Here is a 16,551-nt window from a genome sequence, read left to right on the forward strand (position 1 = left end):
CCCGAGAGAACTTTTGAACACCAGGATGTCACAAAATCTTTGCCTACTGAGAGCAATCAGCGCTGGGTATTATTTCAAATGGTTCTTGGGGTGGCAATGTTGGGCAGTCTGTCCACCACTTTAGTTAATCTCAATAACTTCTGAATGGATTGAGACAACTTCTTGTACAGATATTCATGAGTCCCAGACGATGAATCATACTGAGTTTGGTGGTCCCTGACTTTTCCTCTAGCGGCAAAATGAGGTTCTCATTTGCGGTTTTGATTGAAATGTCTCAGCAACTATTGCGTGGACTGCCGTGAAATTTGGTTCAGATATTCATGTTCCCCAACAGATGAATTTGAACCACTTTGGTGATCCTCTCACTGCTGACATTTCAACTAGTCATCAGGTCAAAATCTGTTTCTGTTTAGTTGTCATTACTGGCAACACAGTGAGGAATTTATTGCTTCAACTGACTACATTTACCATCAGCACTGACTGTATGTCCACATGAAAAGTGCCAGATTTCTCCTTAAATGTTACAGAAATATTCTCAGATAAGTATTAACGTTTAGTTTTTTTGCGTAGACAGAGATTAGAGAAATACCACTTGTTCAAAACTGGCGTGAGAACTTTTTTCAGCATGTAAACTGGCAAATACAAGGACTGATCCAAATTGCTATATCTTCAACTATCCTTCATGCCATTCAGTATTTTTCACCAACTCTTTTAACTACTGTATCTCAAATCTCATGTCTTTGTACAGATTCACACGCCCACTTCACATTTTGTTTCTTATCCCTGTGCTTTCTCCCCCCTTTAGTGCCTCGGCCCTCTTTCAAATGACAGAATGAACAAGCGACCACATCTAAGAGAAGCAGAGAAAAGGGGGAGAAAGCAGAGGGATTTGATCATCCAGCCAGCCTGTGAACAATAGCTGCTTGACCTTTACATCGCCTCCGGTGTGCGCACAGAGCTCGGATGTCACGCTGTTTATGTAAACCTCATATAACCTGCTGCTTTCAGTGCACCATACAGTGCTCACGGTGGATGAATGGATGGATAATGATGAGAATTTTAAGACATTACAGCCTGTCCGGTTTGAAATAAGACAAGTCTGACAGTGTTTCCACTTTACTGGCTTATTTGTGTTAGCCTGTGCTGCACCAGTGCTGCTTTGTCATCACTGATAAAAAGGATGAGCAGTGACTATATACTGGTCAATATTAAAATCAATCTAATCCATGAGATTTGAATTTTATACATACCTGTGAACAAAGAGCTGTAGTTTTTGCTAAGTGTCCAAATAACATTGTGTAATAATTTTTTCTACATTTAAGAAGTGCAAACTTCTTCAAAACTAATTCTGGAGTGTGCTTCTATGGTAACTATAATTAAAAATAGATCTGTGGATCCTGAAGACAACTCAAGTTGACCAATTTACACATATTTTCTAATACCTATATTTTGTAGTACCGATAATAGTGATGACTCATCCATCTATGTCTATCTGTAAAGAATGAAAAAAAAAAACAGACCGATTTATTTTTAACATTTTCAGTCATTTAGAGCTGAAACTATTTGTTAAAAATTTCAACCTCTCTGATGTTTGGTTGAAATAAACCCTAAACCCTTCTTAGATGTGAAAATATTCTGGGTGTACACATCATTTCTCTCTGCAGCTTCTCTGATCTAACACGGTGAATTAAGGGTTTATTTTGACCGAACCAGAGCTGGTTATTGTTGGAGCAGTGGAAAGACAAACCACAATGTTTTTGTGGAGTTTTATTTTGTTTCTGTTGAGTTTGAATGAAATGAATTTTATGATGATAAAATTACTTTCTGTCATTTGAGTCTAGTTGGTTTGGCACGAGCAATATAACTACTATTTCTGGTTAAACAAAAAAGATCTACCTCTTTAACAAAAAGGTATATCTAGGTTTATGCAGTGGCATTCATCAATACTGGACCTGTTTCAAACATTGTTGTGCCCATGAATGACTTAGACACAAGAACATCAGAAAACAGGCACCAGGGTGAAAAAAACCCATTTTATGTCGATTTTAGTCCTACTTTAACCTAAATAACCTAAGTTTAATTTATGACATCAGATGATATCAGGGTTTGTAAAATGTTTTACATTTAAATAAATCTAATTATTTTCCACTTTGTATGACCCACTGCCACACATAGCAGGCCTGCTTGTAGTATATCTTTTCCTGACTGGCTGGGATTCAAAGAGCTAATAAACAAATGAGGCCCCAGAGCGCTTAACCAACTGGAGGGAAATATTTATGCATGTAAAAAATCCAGGTTAAATATGCAAAAAGGAGAATAGAGGAGTGCAGCAGTCAGTCCTGTTACAGAAAAACAAGCCCAGCTTCTTCTGACTTCTGTTTCACATGATTTCTGAATGTTCTGTAATAACAACCAAATGAGAGAGGCGTGTGGTTCTGATGAAGAAATGCTTAGCTACTCTCAGAACGCTTTGCCCTTTTTCTTCATTTTTCCGCTATGAATCAGTTGTCTGGCACTGATTTCTCCTCTTCTCTCATCTGTTCTGCACTGGCTGGCAGAACCAAAGGGCATGAAGTGAAGATTCATTTTTCAGACATGAATGTGAAAACGTAGTAAGGTTATAATGATGCCAAGTGTGACATCAGAAGCCATGAAGGGCTGACGGTGCCATGTTGGTTTTGACAAGACCACAACTCAACCACAGGCTTTATTGAACAAGGAAGTGGCCAATAAATCACAGGACATCCCAACACTCTCTTACTGTGTGTGTTTCAGGTGAAATTAAAATAATCTGTCCGCCCGGAAGCATATTCCCATTTTACACCTGTACATGATCCAAGCTCATTAACATTGCAGCGAGCATGTCTGCAAAGCTGTCAGACAGGTGGGACGAGCTGCAGGCTGCACAAATGATCCAGCCTACCTTAGGACATGTGGGCCAAAACAACGAAACCCGCAGCTGGGAGTCAGACTACTTTCACTACTTTCATGAAGGACCCACCATGATTAAGTGTTCCTGAGCAAGTCACTACTCTGCTGCATTCCAGCCAGCTCCAGGTGTAGCATTCTTTAGCTTACCCTGAGCTCTGGTCTCCCTGGAGGGGGGCAGGGAGCAAGTGGACAACTTAAGTATGCTGTTTTTCTCACAACTGTCAATGATTAAAACCATTAATAAAATAAAAGTGACAAATTGGAAGACTTCAATGTTGCTATAGGGAGTGAATATCAGCTTCTATGATAAAAAGAAGCAGATTTTAAAAGCATAAATTGCTGCAATATTCAAAATATAATATTCACACGCCTAAATTGCCCCCCCCCCCCCCAAGAAAAAATCAAAACCCCTTATATTATATAGGCTACAACTAGAAGCTAAAACTAGAAAAACAAGAGAGACTTCAATCATCTACATCAGACAGGCAGCTCAGTTTCACCTTGGTTTCACTCAGCCTTACTAGCTTTAATAGCAGGGTGGTTAACACAGAAATTTTAGTAATTATTAGATCAGCTACAACCTGCCATGATTTTTTTTTAGGCTACTTGTCGGTTTAAGCTGATCAACTACATTTACTTTTACTTCAAATCATCACAAATGAACAAACTGTTCATGAGAAATTTATGAGTTAGTCGGTAAGATGCAAAAATTTAGTCACACTAACTTACCCGACCAAAACGATATGCCATGGAGAAACAGCTCTGGTATTCAAGTCATTAGGTTTGTATTTCCAGGTACCGTGTGCGAGATTACAGAGCCAGAAACCTTTCACTTCATTGCAGCTTTGTCTTGATGTAGTCTAGAGAGTGACTGGAGCGGATATGCTGAAGTAAGTGAGGCGAGCCCAACATAAACTACCTATTGAACTGAAGACAGATGCCCTGCAGGCAGTAATGACAACTGTGTCAGGAATCTCTCAGTGCATTGTACTATCCTGACGAATCTGTCAGTCCTCCATCTTCCACACAAGCACTGTTGTAGGAGCAGAGGGGGCTCGTAAAAATTCATTAAATCCTTATGGATGCGTATGCACATGTGCCAAAATGGGAGGGTAAACAGTTAAACTGAGAGAGTTCTGCTGAAGGACGTGTTCCAGCGTTTTATCAGTATGAGAAAGGGGGGAGGATTTGTTGTATGAGGGTCTTATCCATAGTTAGTGTAGATGGTGGTCAGTATGCCTCCTGTTTGTAGATACAGAGACAAATGCCAACATGAAAGCTAAGTAATAAACTGCTGTGGACAAGGTCAGCAGCAATTGTATTTCAGCCATTTAAAAAATCAATGTCAGTTTAAGTGTGCGCTACATTTAGAATATTATTACCACTTAACCTTGCTGTCAGAAAGCCATTTCCAAAAGCAACCAGACTCCTTTAGCAAAAACAGTGATTTTACCTGAGAGAACACAGGAGTTGCTGGTCTACCGCTGCCTCGATCTGTTAGTATGTTTGTATTATTTTGTGACTTCTCTGTCACTGCTCGCTATCTTGATTATCACTGAATCATTTTAGTTATTTTGCAAGAAAACATGACTAACATTTGCTAGTTCCAGCTGCTTGATATTTTTCTTGTCTGCAATTTGAAGATATCACTTCGGGCTGTAGTGATGTGATGAGCATTTTTGACATTTTTTTGACATTTTACAGACCAAACAATTAATCAGTAAGCTGTGAATATACTCGTTAGTTGCAGCCCTAACTGGTACTCCACTGTTTCTCCAAACTGGGGGTGTGCACATTGCCATCTACTGTAGGTAACACACTGATCCTGGATAAGTACCTCACACAACCCCACTTAAAAAAAACAAAAAAATCTAAACTATTCTTTCAAGGCTGATACATCACACACTTTTTTCATTAACATGCTCGCTCTTACTCTCAGTGAATGCCAAAGAATGCTGCCCGGCCACACAACACCACCATGTGATTGCCTCGCCCTGGGGCGGTGCAAACACACACGCACACACAAAGCCAGTCGGCAATGAGGGCACGCCTTCTCGGATCTCAAATAGATTGCAATTCAGATAGCTCTGACATCAACATGACAAATACAGAGTCAAGGTGAGGAGGGATGCTGGGATCAAGGAAAAGGGCGAGTATAAACAGTTAAAGGTAAGCATGAGAGAGACGTGTGCAGGTGAACAGCGGTGGTTGTGGCTCTGCCTCTCACCTGCCTGTCGCTCACCTGTGTGCTTCAAGTTCAAGAACACACTATCAAGGTTGTTGCACAATATGAAGGAACTCCTAAAAACCTTCTCTTCCACTCTAATAAACTCCATCACCCACTTCAGTACCCCAACCAAAAGTAGACCCATCTCGCACACAACTTCTTACCTTTCACACTCTTAAACAAGAGATTCCTTTACTTAAATTAAAGCATGAAAAAGTTTTCCCTGTGTTCTCACTGACTTTTTCTGCAAGATGAGCATGTGGCTTACCAGAGGTCTGTACTTCATGGCTCCTGCCCTGCTCTTGAGTGATTTGGGATGGGTTTCTTTTTTTGTTCCCACCGCGCCGATGGTCCGGCTATAAGAATGTGGCCTCCAGCGCCGCGTCCCACCACTATTTAGCCGAGAGTTTGTTTTTAGAAGCTCGCCCCTCCGTCCTGAGACCCAGCTGCCATAGCTTCTCCTCTTACTGCTGCTCACACACACTCAACACACACCTCACTCTGTCTCTCTCTTGCTCGCCACTCGTTCGCCCACTTTTCTTCTCCCTCCCACCCTCCTTCCAGAGGAAATAGTCCCTGTGTTAGGTGACACATAACCCCCCTCCTTTCCTTCTCTCTGTGCTTTTTTCCCTGTTGCCCTCTCCTCAATCCAACAGGCACTTATGCTAAAAACCTTTTTACCACAGTTTCTCTCATTTTCCCCTCTTTTCTAGCTCTGCGGTTTTAAGAGAAGCGAGAGGGTACATAAGAACTAACAAGTCTCCAATGATATGCACACACACACATCTGGACTGAGCCACCCCTGGAGAGAAAAAAAGGATGAGAAGGGAAAAATGTGTCCTGATGCCAGAGGCAAAAAGAGTGTGTGCATCCAAGCATGCTTGTGTGAAAAAGGGAAACTCTTAAGTAGTAAATGCAGCATCATGAGCCGATAAATAAGCACCTATTTGAGCCAAAAGAGTTTCCTTTTCCTTCCCTCCTCCCTTTCTTCTCCTCCTTCCCTCCCCTGCTCTCCCCCAGTCTCCAATTTACAAGCTGAAGCAGAAACCAGACAGGCAGCCAAGAGTGCCACTGTCATAAATATGTCTCTTGATGCTCGCTGCATCCACACACACACACACACACACACACACACACACACACACACACACACACACACACACACACACACTATACACCCACACCTGCATGTATACAATGATGCACGCATGCATGCACACACACACGGACTTACCATCATTAGTCCAATATCATTACAGGGAGTGTAATTAATCCAGACCAGTGTTGCACACACACATACACAACCGCCCACTCCAGATCAAAGGCCTCAGCAGTCTAATGCATCTGCTTGTTAACACTAATAACAACTGACATCTCACAGGCAATGGGCGTGTGTGCTGAGAACAAAGAGGAAGACAAGTTTCCACTACAGTTGCTGGACTAATACACGGACATTAATGAGGGACAGTTTGAAGCTTGATGTAGATCTGTTTGATGGACACTCATTTTTACTGAGCATTGTCTTCATTTAGTCCTTCCTTTGTTGAGGTAAGAATGCTGACCTTGGGCAACCCAACTTAAAGGAATAGTTTGACATTTTGTGAAATATATGCGTATTGCTGGATGGGAAGATCAACAGCACTGTCATATCTGCCTCAAGTACAATGCAGATTCAAAAAAAGTTGGGACGCTTGTTGGGATGTCAGTAGAAACAAAATGCAATGGTTTGCAAATCCTTTTCAAACTATATTCAGGTGAATAGAGGACGACAAGATATTTAATGTTCAAACTGATAAACTTGTGGAATACTCAAAAAACTTCAGTAGACTCTAACAGAGCCACTCTAGAATCTGCTAGAACTACTTTCTTCCTGCTAGAAAGTAGTTCCAGAATGAAACTGCTCACAACAAAGTGTGTGAATTATTTTGAGTAACCTGGTCATGCTTTTTGGAAAGAGACAAAGAGTGCTATTTTGTTCCATTATATCAGAGACAAGGCAGACGTCTCTACAACCAATATCTCCAAAACTCTGCAAGCCAGGAGAAAAATATGTATTTATGATTTTGGGGTGAAGTGCCTCTTTAAAAAGGAGCATCCTCAAAAGGCACAGGCTTTCACAATCATGGACAGGGCAAGGTTCATCACTTTGTAAAAAACTGTATGGACAAATAGCCAAGCGGTTTCAGAACAATGTTTCTTCATATGCTATTTCTAGGAGTTTAGGGATTTCACTGTTTTCAACCCATAATATCATTAAAATATTCAGAGAATCCAGAGAAATCTCTGCATGTAAGGAGAAAGGCTGAAAACCACCACTGAAGTTAAAACTCTACCAGGCATGTCAAAATCCATACATCAACAACTTCCAGAAATAATGCTGGCTTCTCTGTGCCTGAGTTCATCTGAGATGGATGGAGGGAAAGTGGAAAGGTGTGCTGTGGTTTGATGAGTCCACATGTCATAGACTTTGTGTCCTCCAGGCTAAATGTATGTTTTACATAGCATCCTAACTTTTCTGGAACGGGGGTCGTATATGAAGCTGAAGCAGGAGATGATTAGCTTAGCTCAGGATAAAGACTGAAAGCAGTGAGAAACAGCTCACCTGGATGTGTCCAAGAGGTAAAAAAAACTGCCTATCACCCTATCTTGTTTGTTTAATTCAGTATATGGGGGTATATTGGTTGGACTTTTCCCTGGCCTGGTGCAACGCCTTCAGTCAACAGCTACAACGCTGGTTTTGTACGAGCTGCTTCCCCCTATTTTGCAGTCTTCATTCTATGCTAGACTAACCTCCTGTTTAGGGATGCATGATAAATTTTGCACAGATAAATTAATGGGCGATACTGGCCTATCTAGCTATATTGGTCGATATCTGTAACAATGTGTATTAGTCAATAAATATCATCTATAATAATATCTGATTTGAAAGATTATGTCCAAACATTTAATTTGAAATCTGAGGCAAATGCTCTGTAAAAGCTAAAGTGTATTTGTGAAGTTTGTTCATCAGCTTTTATAGAAGAACTGATTTTTTTCTGTAGTGATGTCAGTTAGATTTGGTTCAGTCAGAAATGTGGAGTATCATCTTTGCTCACAACATCTGTGCCTTTCTTACCCTTCACGGTGCTTGAACTATAGGTTATATGAACTTGTTTTCACAATTCAAAAATGTGAAATTATCGATATTGATCATGGGAAGCAGGCAATTATCAGTTATCATATTGGCCAAAAAAACAAAAATCCATATTGTGCATGTCTTCTCCTGTTTGTACTGGATGATATGATTCTTCTTGCTCTTGGCAAAAAAAAGCCAACAAGCATATTTTGCAAAATGTTGCACCGGTCCTTTAATGTACTAATATGTATGTTAAATTCTTTTTTCTCAAGAAAACTGCAGTCTAATTAGTCACAAGTGTGATGGCAATGCCAAACACCCACAACTACCACCACCAACAACACAAGGGATTATTAAAATACAAGATAGGAAAGAGGCAAAAATACCATCATGTACGGTTCCTGGACAACTGAAAAATCAAATAACACACTTTTCAATAAACTTCTGACATGAAAGAGACCTCAAGAGTTCCTGATCCTGGACAAAAAGTGGGGCACTCTGACTTGTGGTGGAAGAAGCTACGAGCTGCAGCTTCAAAGAGCAAAGCACCAGCAGGAGAGCCAGGCTTTATAGGCCTCATTAGGATGACCTGCTCCTTCCTGCTGATGTAAGAGAATAGGCCTGTAAATCCAAAGAAGTGGCACTGGTACTGGATATTGCATGTCTCTAGGTCTATCTTAGCTATCTTAATCACACCTGAAAAGGAAAGCACTGCATGTGTCAGGTAGTTTATTATTATTATTATTATTATTATTATTATTACTAAAGTAATAATGATAAGGGTGAGGGAGGTGGTGGTAAGGAGAGAAAAGTTGGAAATAAGGAAGGAAAAATGTGAAAATGAATGAGGGCAGGTAAATGTGGGGGCAGTGAAAGGTCTGAATTTCTCTTGTTTCAGATATTTGAACTGCCATCATCCTCCTCATCATCTCAATTTCCCTGAGTCAGCTCTGAGGTTCACAGAGCTCAGGTAAAGTCTGAGTCAAGGTCATTCTACTCATGCTTCCTTTTAGCTCAGACAAAAAAAACATCCTGTAAGGGCCCTTCAGCTCACACAAAGGTTCTTTACAAAACAGTAACTGGCAAATCGAGCGAAAGGGCCCAGTTTTCAATTACGACAGCAGCTCAAATCACCAAGTTCTGCAGAATCATTAAAGACATCTCAGCAAAAAGGTTGACTACATAATTTGTTCATTCATTCGTTCACAGAGAGCAGGCGGAACTTCAGTCTCTTCCAAAAGCACTACGGGGACAATAAAAAGGAGAACACACCCTGGGAAAACAACACACAAGCCTTCTCGTCCACACTGCCCTCTACTGGTTACCCCCCTTCCCCACTGAAATGAAACTCAATAAGGAGTCATTAGGTTTTTGCTGAAGCTGACATGAAAATAGCTCCATCTCCATCTCTGTGCATGCTCAGAGCGACAAACACACATCTTGTCCTGGCCACAGCAGTGTCTGTGTCAAAGAGTAAACTTCATACACCTCGTTTGATGCCCCCCTCTCTCCTCTCTTTCTTTCTCTTCATTGCCAGTATAATCAGAGCCCCTGCTGCAGGAATCTGAGTAATGTTTTCCAGACGCTCTCTCTCTCTCTCTCTGTCTGTCTGTGTGTGTGTCACTCTCTCACCACTGTGTGAGAATACACTGGACAGAAGGCAGGAAACAGACAAAGATAAAAGAGCAGATAGAGGGCAGCAGCTGTTAAACTCCAAACATGTCAGCCAGATTCAATTGTTTATTCATCTGTGCTAATGTCTCTGGCAAAAAGTGACTTTAAGCAAGTGTGCAGAGCACAAAGGTGTGCGTTTCTGCAGGCTCATGCTGAGGCAGCATATTTGTGCTGAGTTGGAGGAAGGAGGGGCCGTATCTGACCACCAGTGTCTCGCTTAGCTGCCAGACTTTAACCCTTTCTTATCCACTTTTCTTAGCCCACTTCTGCTTCACTCCTGTCCAAAGTTAACTCTGTCAGGTCGAAGGGGCGGTTCAGATTTTTTGAAGTAGGGTTGCATGAGTTACTTATTTCTAGTGTGGAGAAGCCAGCACAGAGAGTATACAAGCATGGAAGCTGAGCAATGTCGTGCTGTGGACATTTTCTGACAGGAAACTGACATCATATGAGCCAAAATATTGTTCCAGTTTAACCAACCAGACTCCAGTGAAGATAACAGTAATTTTACCTCACAGAATACAGAGGCTGCTGGTCTACCACTGCCTCCATCAGTTAGTTTGTTTGTGTTATTGTGTGACTTCCTTGTTTTAAAATGTTGACATGGAGTCACTTCAGTTACACAATAACACAAAAAACTAACTGCGGTAGAACAGTAAATCCCATGTTCTTTTAGGTAAAATGACTGATTTCGCTAATGGAGTCTGGTTGAGCAAGAAAGAATCAGATTTGGCTTATATAACAGCAGTTTCCTGTTGTAAAAGGCTGTCTGGTAGCAACGAGAAGTGATGAAAATAGAAATGTAGCTACACTTAACCTGTTACTTGTTTTTTAGCATTGCTTAGCTTCCTTGCTGGTACTGGTACTTGCTCTTTTCCTCTACACTGACTATCAATTTAAGTGGGCCTTTTGTAGTTTTGAACAAAATAATCACCAAAAGAACGAGCCACAAAGTACATAACAAATGGTCAGAATGACAAATTATTATCAGCCTAATGCTTCTCTTGTACAAGATACAGCATCTGTCCTCTCCTCCCACATACCGCCTGACAGCCCTTCTTGCCTACACACACACTAGCTGAGGCTACAATACATCATATTCAATCTGTCTTTTACAGCTCTGAGGCTATAAATGATGAGACATAAAAACATTATGAGGGGCATAAAGCCATGGAAACAATACAAACATTGTATTAAGTGTGCCATTTGGCCAGCGGAGCAGCATTTTAACTGCAGGCTCTGATGCCATATGCAACCTTTTGACAAAAGCATGAGCATCAAATTGGTTATTTTATTATCAATCATGATTGCATGATTACGTAGTCCACATCTGAGGTCACTGAAGGTTTAATGACTGCAGTGTTTACTAAATACTCCAAATATAAACAGGTGTGTGTTAGGTCATTTAAAGTGGCCAAAAAACTGTAGAAACACCTTGATAGCTCTCCTATCCATCCTATTCAAAGCTGTGTCTGTGTTGAGTTGCCGGTCTATCACACTCACACACACACAACACTTTGGGGGAAAACACCAAATTAAACATCATGTTGTTTAGATTGAGGGAAGGGGGGAAAAAAGCTTAAATCCCACTGACCACTTTCAGGGAAACACATGTGACCTCGACTCCGTGGGAAATCAGAAATGAGAACTTGACTTTCCCCTCATGCCTCCTCTCTTTCTCTCTTCTGAGTTCCCCTCCCCTTAAATTCTTCTTTCCTCTCTCACTTCCTCTCGAGCAAAGTGTGTTCAGAGTTATCTTGGATATATATAGCAATTTTCCACTCTCCCTCCAGTGCCCATATGGTCCAGAAATAAGGCTTGGGAATGTGTCATCATGCCACACTAATCTGCCATATTTATTCGAGGCTAATACCAGACTGTTCTATACTGCTGCAATAGTAAACTTGGCCTGCAACAGTCTAATCTGCAATATTTCCTTCACTTGTTTGCAGCTTTAGCCTGCACAGCTAAAGAAAGTGTGACGTTTCCTTTATAAATCTGTGTCATTTTGCATTTTGGATCATTCATTCATGCGACTACAGTAAAGTGTAACTTAAGGTAACATCTACTCCATGTCAACAAGGCAACTCCTGTCTGCTGCACATGGCAGGTTGCCCTCTGGAGCACCCACAATGTAGCGTGCAACAACATTGATTTCCAAGTTCTCTGCTATCCTGGATATGTTTGGTTCTATCAGTCAGATTCTGTGCTCACACTAATGACTCATGCGCACCAAAATTGTTTAATGAAGTCATGTCATGGGAACATACTGCTCACAGACAGGATTTCTCCATTTAAGCACATACAACACACTACGTATGTTAGCATACTATCACAGCATACTTTGACTGTTCTTTCTCCATTTACAAAGCATGAGCCTGGCAATATCAATAAATAAATACCATTAACTTGTTAACATAAGAGGGAGATTATTGACTTTTTCTGCTTTAGTTTTAGGACATGATCATGTGTGCTCTTACATTAAGCAGATATTGGTGATACACAGCAGATTATTAGCAGCACAGATCCTGACTTTCTGAAGCAGATGGAGTACAGGTTATGACATGCCCTACCAACATTACATAATAAGATATTTCCTTTAATATTTCCTCTATTTGTTACACTCATTCAGCCACAACGGCTGCTGACTCAGTCTTTAGAGCCACAGCAAATTCCGGCCTCATATTAGCATACATGGTTTTCAAACTGTGGAGCATAGAGCCACTGCAAGGGAGGTAGGCTAATCAGAGGGAAAAACTGAAGTGAAACTAAGTTGAACGATAATTATGATAATTATAAACAAAGAGGACGAAGATGCTATGCTGACCCGTATTCAGTAAAATTCAACATGGATCCTTATTTAGTTGCTTGACCATTTATTGTTAATAATTTATTAAAAACTTCTAAAGAAGGGCATGCCAGAAAAAGTTTGAGAACCACTGCCTTACATAAAAATTATTCCAATGAGTTCCACAGTAAGATATACAGAGAGCACTGGTATTGGATCTTGATTTTTCTGATACCTCTGAATTAAAGTAGATAATGGGAATCTGATACTGAGAGAATCAGTAAGGGCAGAGAAAAAGTTGAAGTTGGACTGATGCATTCTTCAAAAATATCACCAAAAATGTCACACACCTTCAGCCAAGATATCGTGGAGTTTCTGACCACTAGTAGTGCTACAGGGCAGTGTGTTTTGGAGTTGGTCACTGTTTAGTTTGTGTCCTACATATGCATGAGGACACACATGCTGTGCAAGCATGTGGGCGATGTGCCTCACATCCGGCCATCAGTTTCATGCTATTCCACTGATCAACAGTTGGCTGTGGTAATGCACTTTGAAATCTAACAATACTCCACAAAGGCAGTGAAGAAGAAGAAGTAGAGAGAATGTAAACATGAATTGCACAATTCAAAATGCTAAAAACTTCAACTTCGAAACTACTCCACTGCAAATGTTGTATGAGGAAGGAAATGCATTGAACATGTTTGTTAGACCTCAATGCACACAGGCCATTTTGGTGGGAAACACAAAATAAAACAGTGAATGTATTTTTTCCCTAAGAAAACTAATTTTTGTAAAAATGTTAAAGGTATTAAATATCCTAAAATAGAGTCTGCTATAAGCAGCTTCAAGCCAATTATCTGCACAAGTATCAAGTTTTTGGGATGAGCTTTCTATCAGTGCTGCACTGTTACATCATATTTAACACACCCTTGATTGCACGGTTGAACAGGTCCATTTTCATCCTCTGCTGTAAAGGTTTCATCAGCATGACAAATCCCAGACTTTAAGATGCTGATATATACTAGGTTATGACGTCACTAATACAACATGGGACCCGTCCCTGTTGCTAAATAGCACCATGAATCATAACCATCTTTGACACTAGGGAGGTTATCATGGGATGGAACAAGATGGGAAAAAAAACCCAAAATGTAAAAGAACAATGTTTACATTTCGTTCAATTGGTTGAATCTGATATGAAGCAAAACTCCCTTTTGCAGTTATGTCCACTATAAGAACACTGTCCAAAATACTGTACAGTCCATATGATGACTCCACCCGTCTCTATTACAGTATCCTCAAGAATAGTCTGATGTCATCTGAAACCACAGTCCCACTCGACAGAATTACGCTATAGCTGGCTTTCAACCAAAAGCAATATGTCTCAAACTCTCAGCTGAGTTTTAAAAGAACACACCTAGTTTTGGGGGACTTTTGACTTATCAGTCAACTTTGCAGTTATGTAAATACAGATGGCCCAATAATCAGCAAGAGACACTCTGTCCCTGGTACATCATCATCATCACACTTAAGGGTCTTATAACCATATGCACTACTCAATGAAAGGGACATTAAAGGGATAGTTCGGATTATTTGAAGTGGGACTTTATGAGAGATCTATCAATTGTATTAACTGCAGCTGATGGATGTCAGCATGGCCACAGTTTGGAGAAGCAGGGATCCCCTTGGAAGCAAAGCAATGTAGTGCTGTGGACAGGGTCAACAGCAACTTTAAGAGTCCACCCCCCCAAAAAAATCAATATCAGTTTTAGTGGACGCTATATTTTGAATATTGCTTTATCTTGCCATCAGTCCTTTCCAACAAGAAACCCCTGTATATAAGCCAAATATCACTCTCTAGCTCAACTTCAATTCATGGACAAAATCAGTCATTTTGCCTTGCAGAACATAGGATTTATTTTTCTGCCACTGCTTCAATCTATTAGTTTGTTTGCATTATCGTGCGACTTCAGTAAATTCAAACAAGTCTAACAAAAAAGACTGTGGCTTCCCACAGAAAATTACTTTTTCCTAAAAGAGTTGGTTACTTTAGGCAATATTTGACTTAAATAACAGTTGTTTGTCATTGGAAAAGGCCATCCAACAGCAAGGTAAAGCAGTGGAAAATAATTTACATATAGCATACACTTAAACTGCTTGAACTGACTTTTTTAGGTGGATAAATTACAAATTAGATTTTGCTGCTGACTCTGTCCAAAGCAGTAGACTGCTTACCTTCCTACACTGGTACACCCACTGCTTCTTCAAACTGGGACAGAGCTGACTGCCATCTACAATGCACTGGCACTTCTATTCACACAACCACAGTTCAAATAATCACAACCATCCCTTTGGCTAAAAATAAGGAAATGAGGCATGATACCAGCTCTACAGCTGAGTGGAAAGTAAGATGAATGACCTACAACCAGGTTTGTCATTTTTACAACATCAGAAGCACAAATTAAACGCAGTCCAAAGTGCACAATCAGTCTAATCCGTGTCTCCTCCTTGCATGTCTTTCTCTGGATGTTTTTTGTGTATTGTTATTCACTAGCAGGCCTGTCTTTCTTCCTGACATGCCACAGGTTCTTCCATCATAACAAAGCCAGTCTTGTAATTGGTACTAATACAAGCCATTACAATAGTTTTAACAATAAATACTGCATGAACTTTTGGTCTTTCTTTGCTGTGGAACACAACTGTCAGTGTAAGCTGTAAGAGGAAAGCCAGAGAAGGATCCAACCTTACCCTGCCGGCTACAAATCAAAGAATAAAGAAAATACTCAAGTGTCTCAAGGTGCCCCTTTGAACCATTAAACGTCTGCTCAAAGTTGCAGTAAATCTGCGTGTGTCCCCCACCAACCAAAACACACTCCTGCAAACAAGATCCTGACGTTAGCCAGACTGTCATTCCATCATCCTCTCCTGCCTTCACCTTTCACTTTCCCACTCTCCCACGCTATTCCTCACTCTCCTTTCCCATTTTCCCACTCTTTCAATCTCTTACACTCTCACTCTGGTGCAAGATAGATGGCTTTAGTCCTCCATTTAGTCTTCAAATCACCCAACCTGGAGGGTTTCTTGCCAATATTTAAAGAAATAAAAGAGGGAAGGGGGGGAGGGATCCAGGACCAAGGGGTCCAAGGAGAATTAGACAAAAAAAAAAGAACAGAAAAAATAAATGGCAGTGCAGGGCGGCTGTGATGTCAGAGCGAAAGAATGCAAGCCATGTGGGCGGCAAACAAGAGTCGGGAAACAGAGACGAGAAGGCAGAAGAGAGAAAGAGAAATTCGATGAAAGAGAAGTATCAAGAAAGAGAATGGCAGGCAGGAAGCTGGTGGCAGATGGTGAAAGTGTCACAGTGGGGAGGAATTATGATAAATGAGGATGAGTGTGAGCGCGTGCATGTGCATGTGTTTTCTGACATAACTAGCGGTCTGTCAGCTCATGGTGGCCCAGCCCTATATTGACACAAGGGGGTTCCCAGGGGCCAGGCACACTCAGTCACACTGTTCCTGTTTCTCTCCTCTCTCTGCAGCCTACTTAGTGTTCCTCTCTGGTGCTGCCCTCACGGCTCTGGGTTAAGTGAATCACTGAAATGTGCATCTGTGTGTGTTCATGTGTGCCAGACCATAGAAGCGTGAGATGTTTCCATTGTGAACACATGTGAGACCAACAGACAAAAGACTAAAGCAGCAGGGTTGAAATTAAGCTAATAAGAGAAACTGGGCTATAGTTTTTTTTTTTTCTTTCATTTCACACACACACACACACACACACACACACACACACACACACACACCAATATGGAGACACTCC

At 40.9% G+C, this 16,551-nt stretch overlaps 1 protein-coding gene across 3 annotated transcripts in view; it reads right to left on the bottom strand.

Annotated features, from left to right (window-relative positions):
* The window catches only part of myo1cb (myosin Ic, paralog b), an 82,038-nt gene that overhangs the window by 36,163 nt on the left and 29,324 nt on the right, over window positions 1–16,551 (bottom strand). The window contains exon 1 of one of the 3 annotated variants that reach the window (XM_084718178.1): window positions 5,427–5,622. The exons of the other annotated variants lie outside the window; for them this stretch is intronic. Within the exon in view, the coding sequence (XP_084574304.1) occupies window positions 5,427–5,444 (18 nt within the window). The 5' untranslated portion in view covers window positions 5,445–5,622. Of the gene's footprint in view, window positions 1–5,426; window positions 5,623–16,551 lie in introns of those variants that run through there. 3 annotated transcript variants of the gene reach the window in all.

Source organism: Lutjanus erythropterus, chromosome 4, assembly GCF_056507025.1.
Source record: "Lutjanus erythropterus isolate fLutEry1 chromosome 4, fLutEry1.hap2, whole genome shotgun sequence".
NCBI lineage: Eukaryota > Metazoa > Chordata > Actinopteri > Lutjaniformes > Lutjanidae > Lutjanus > Lutjanus erythropterus.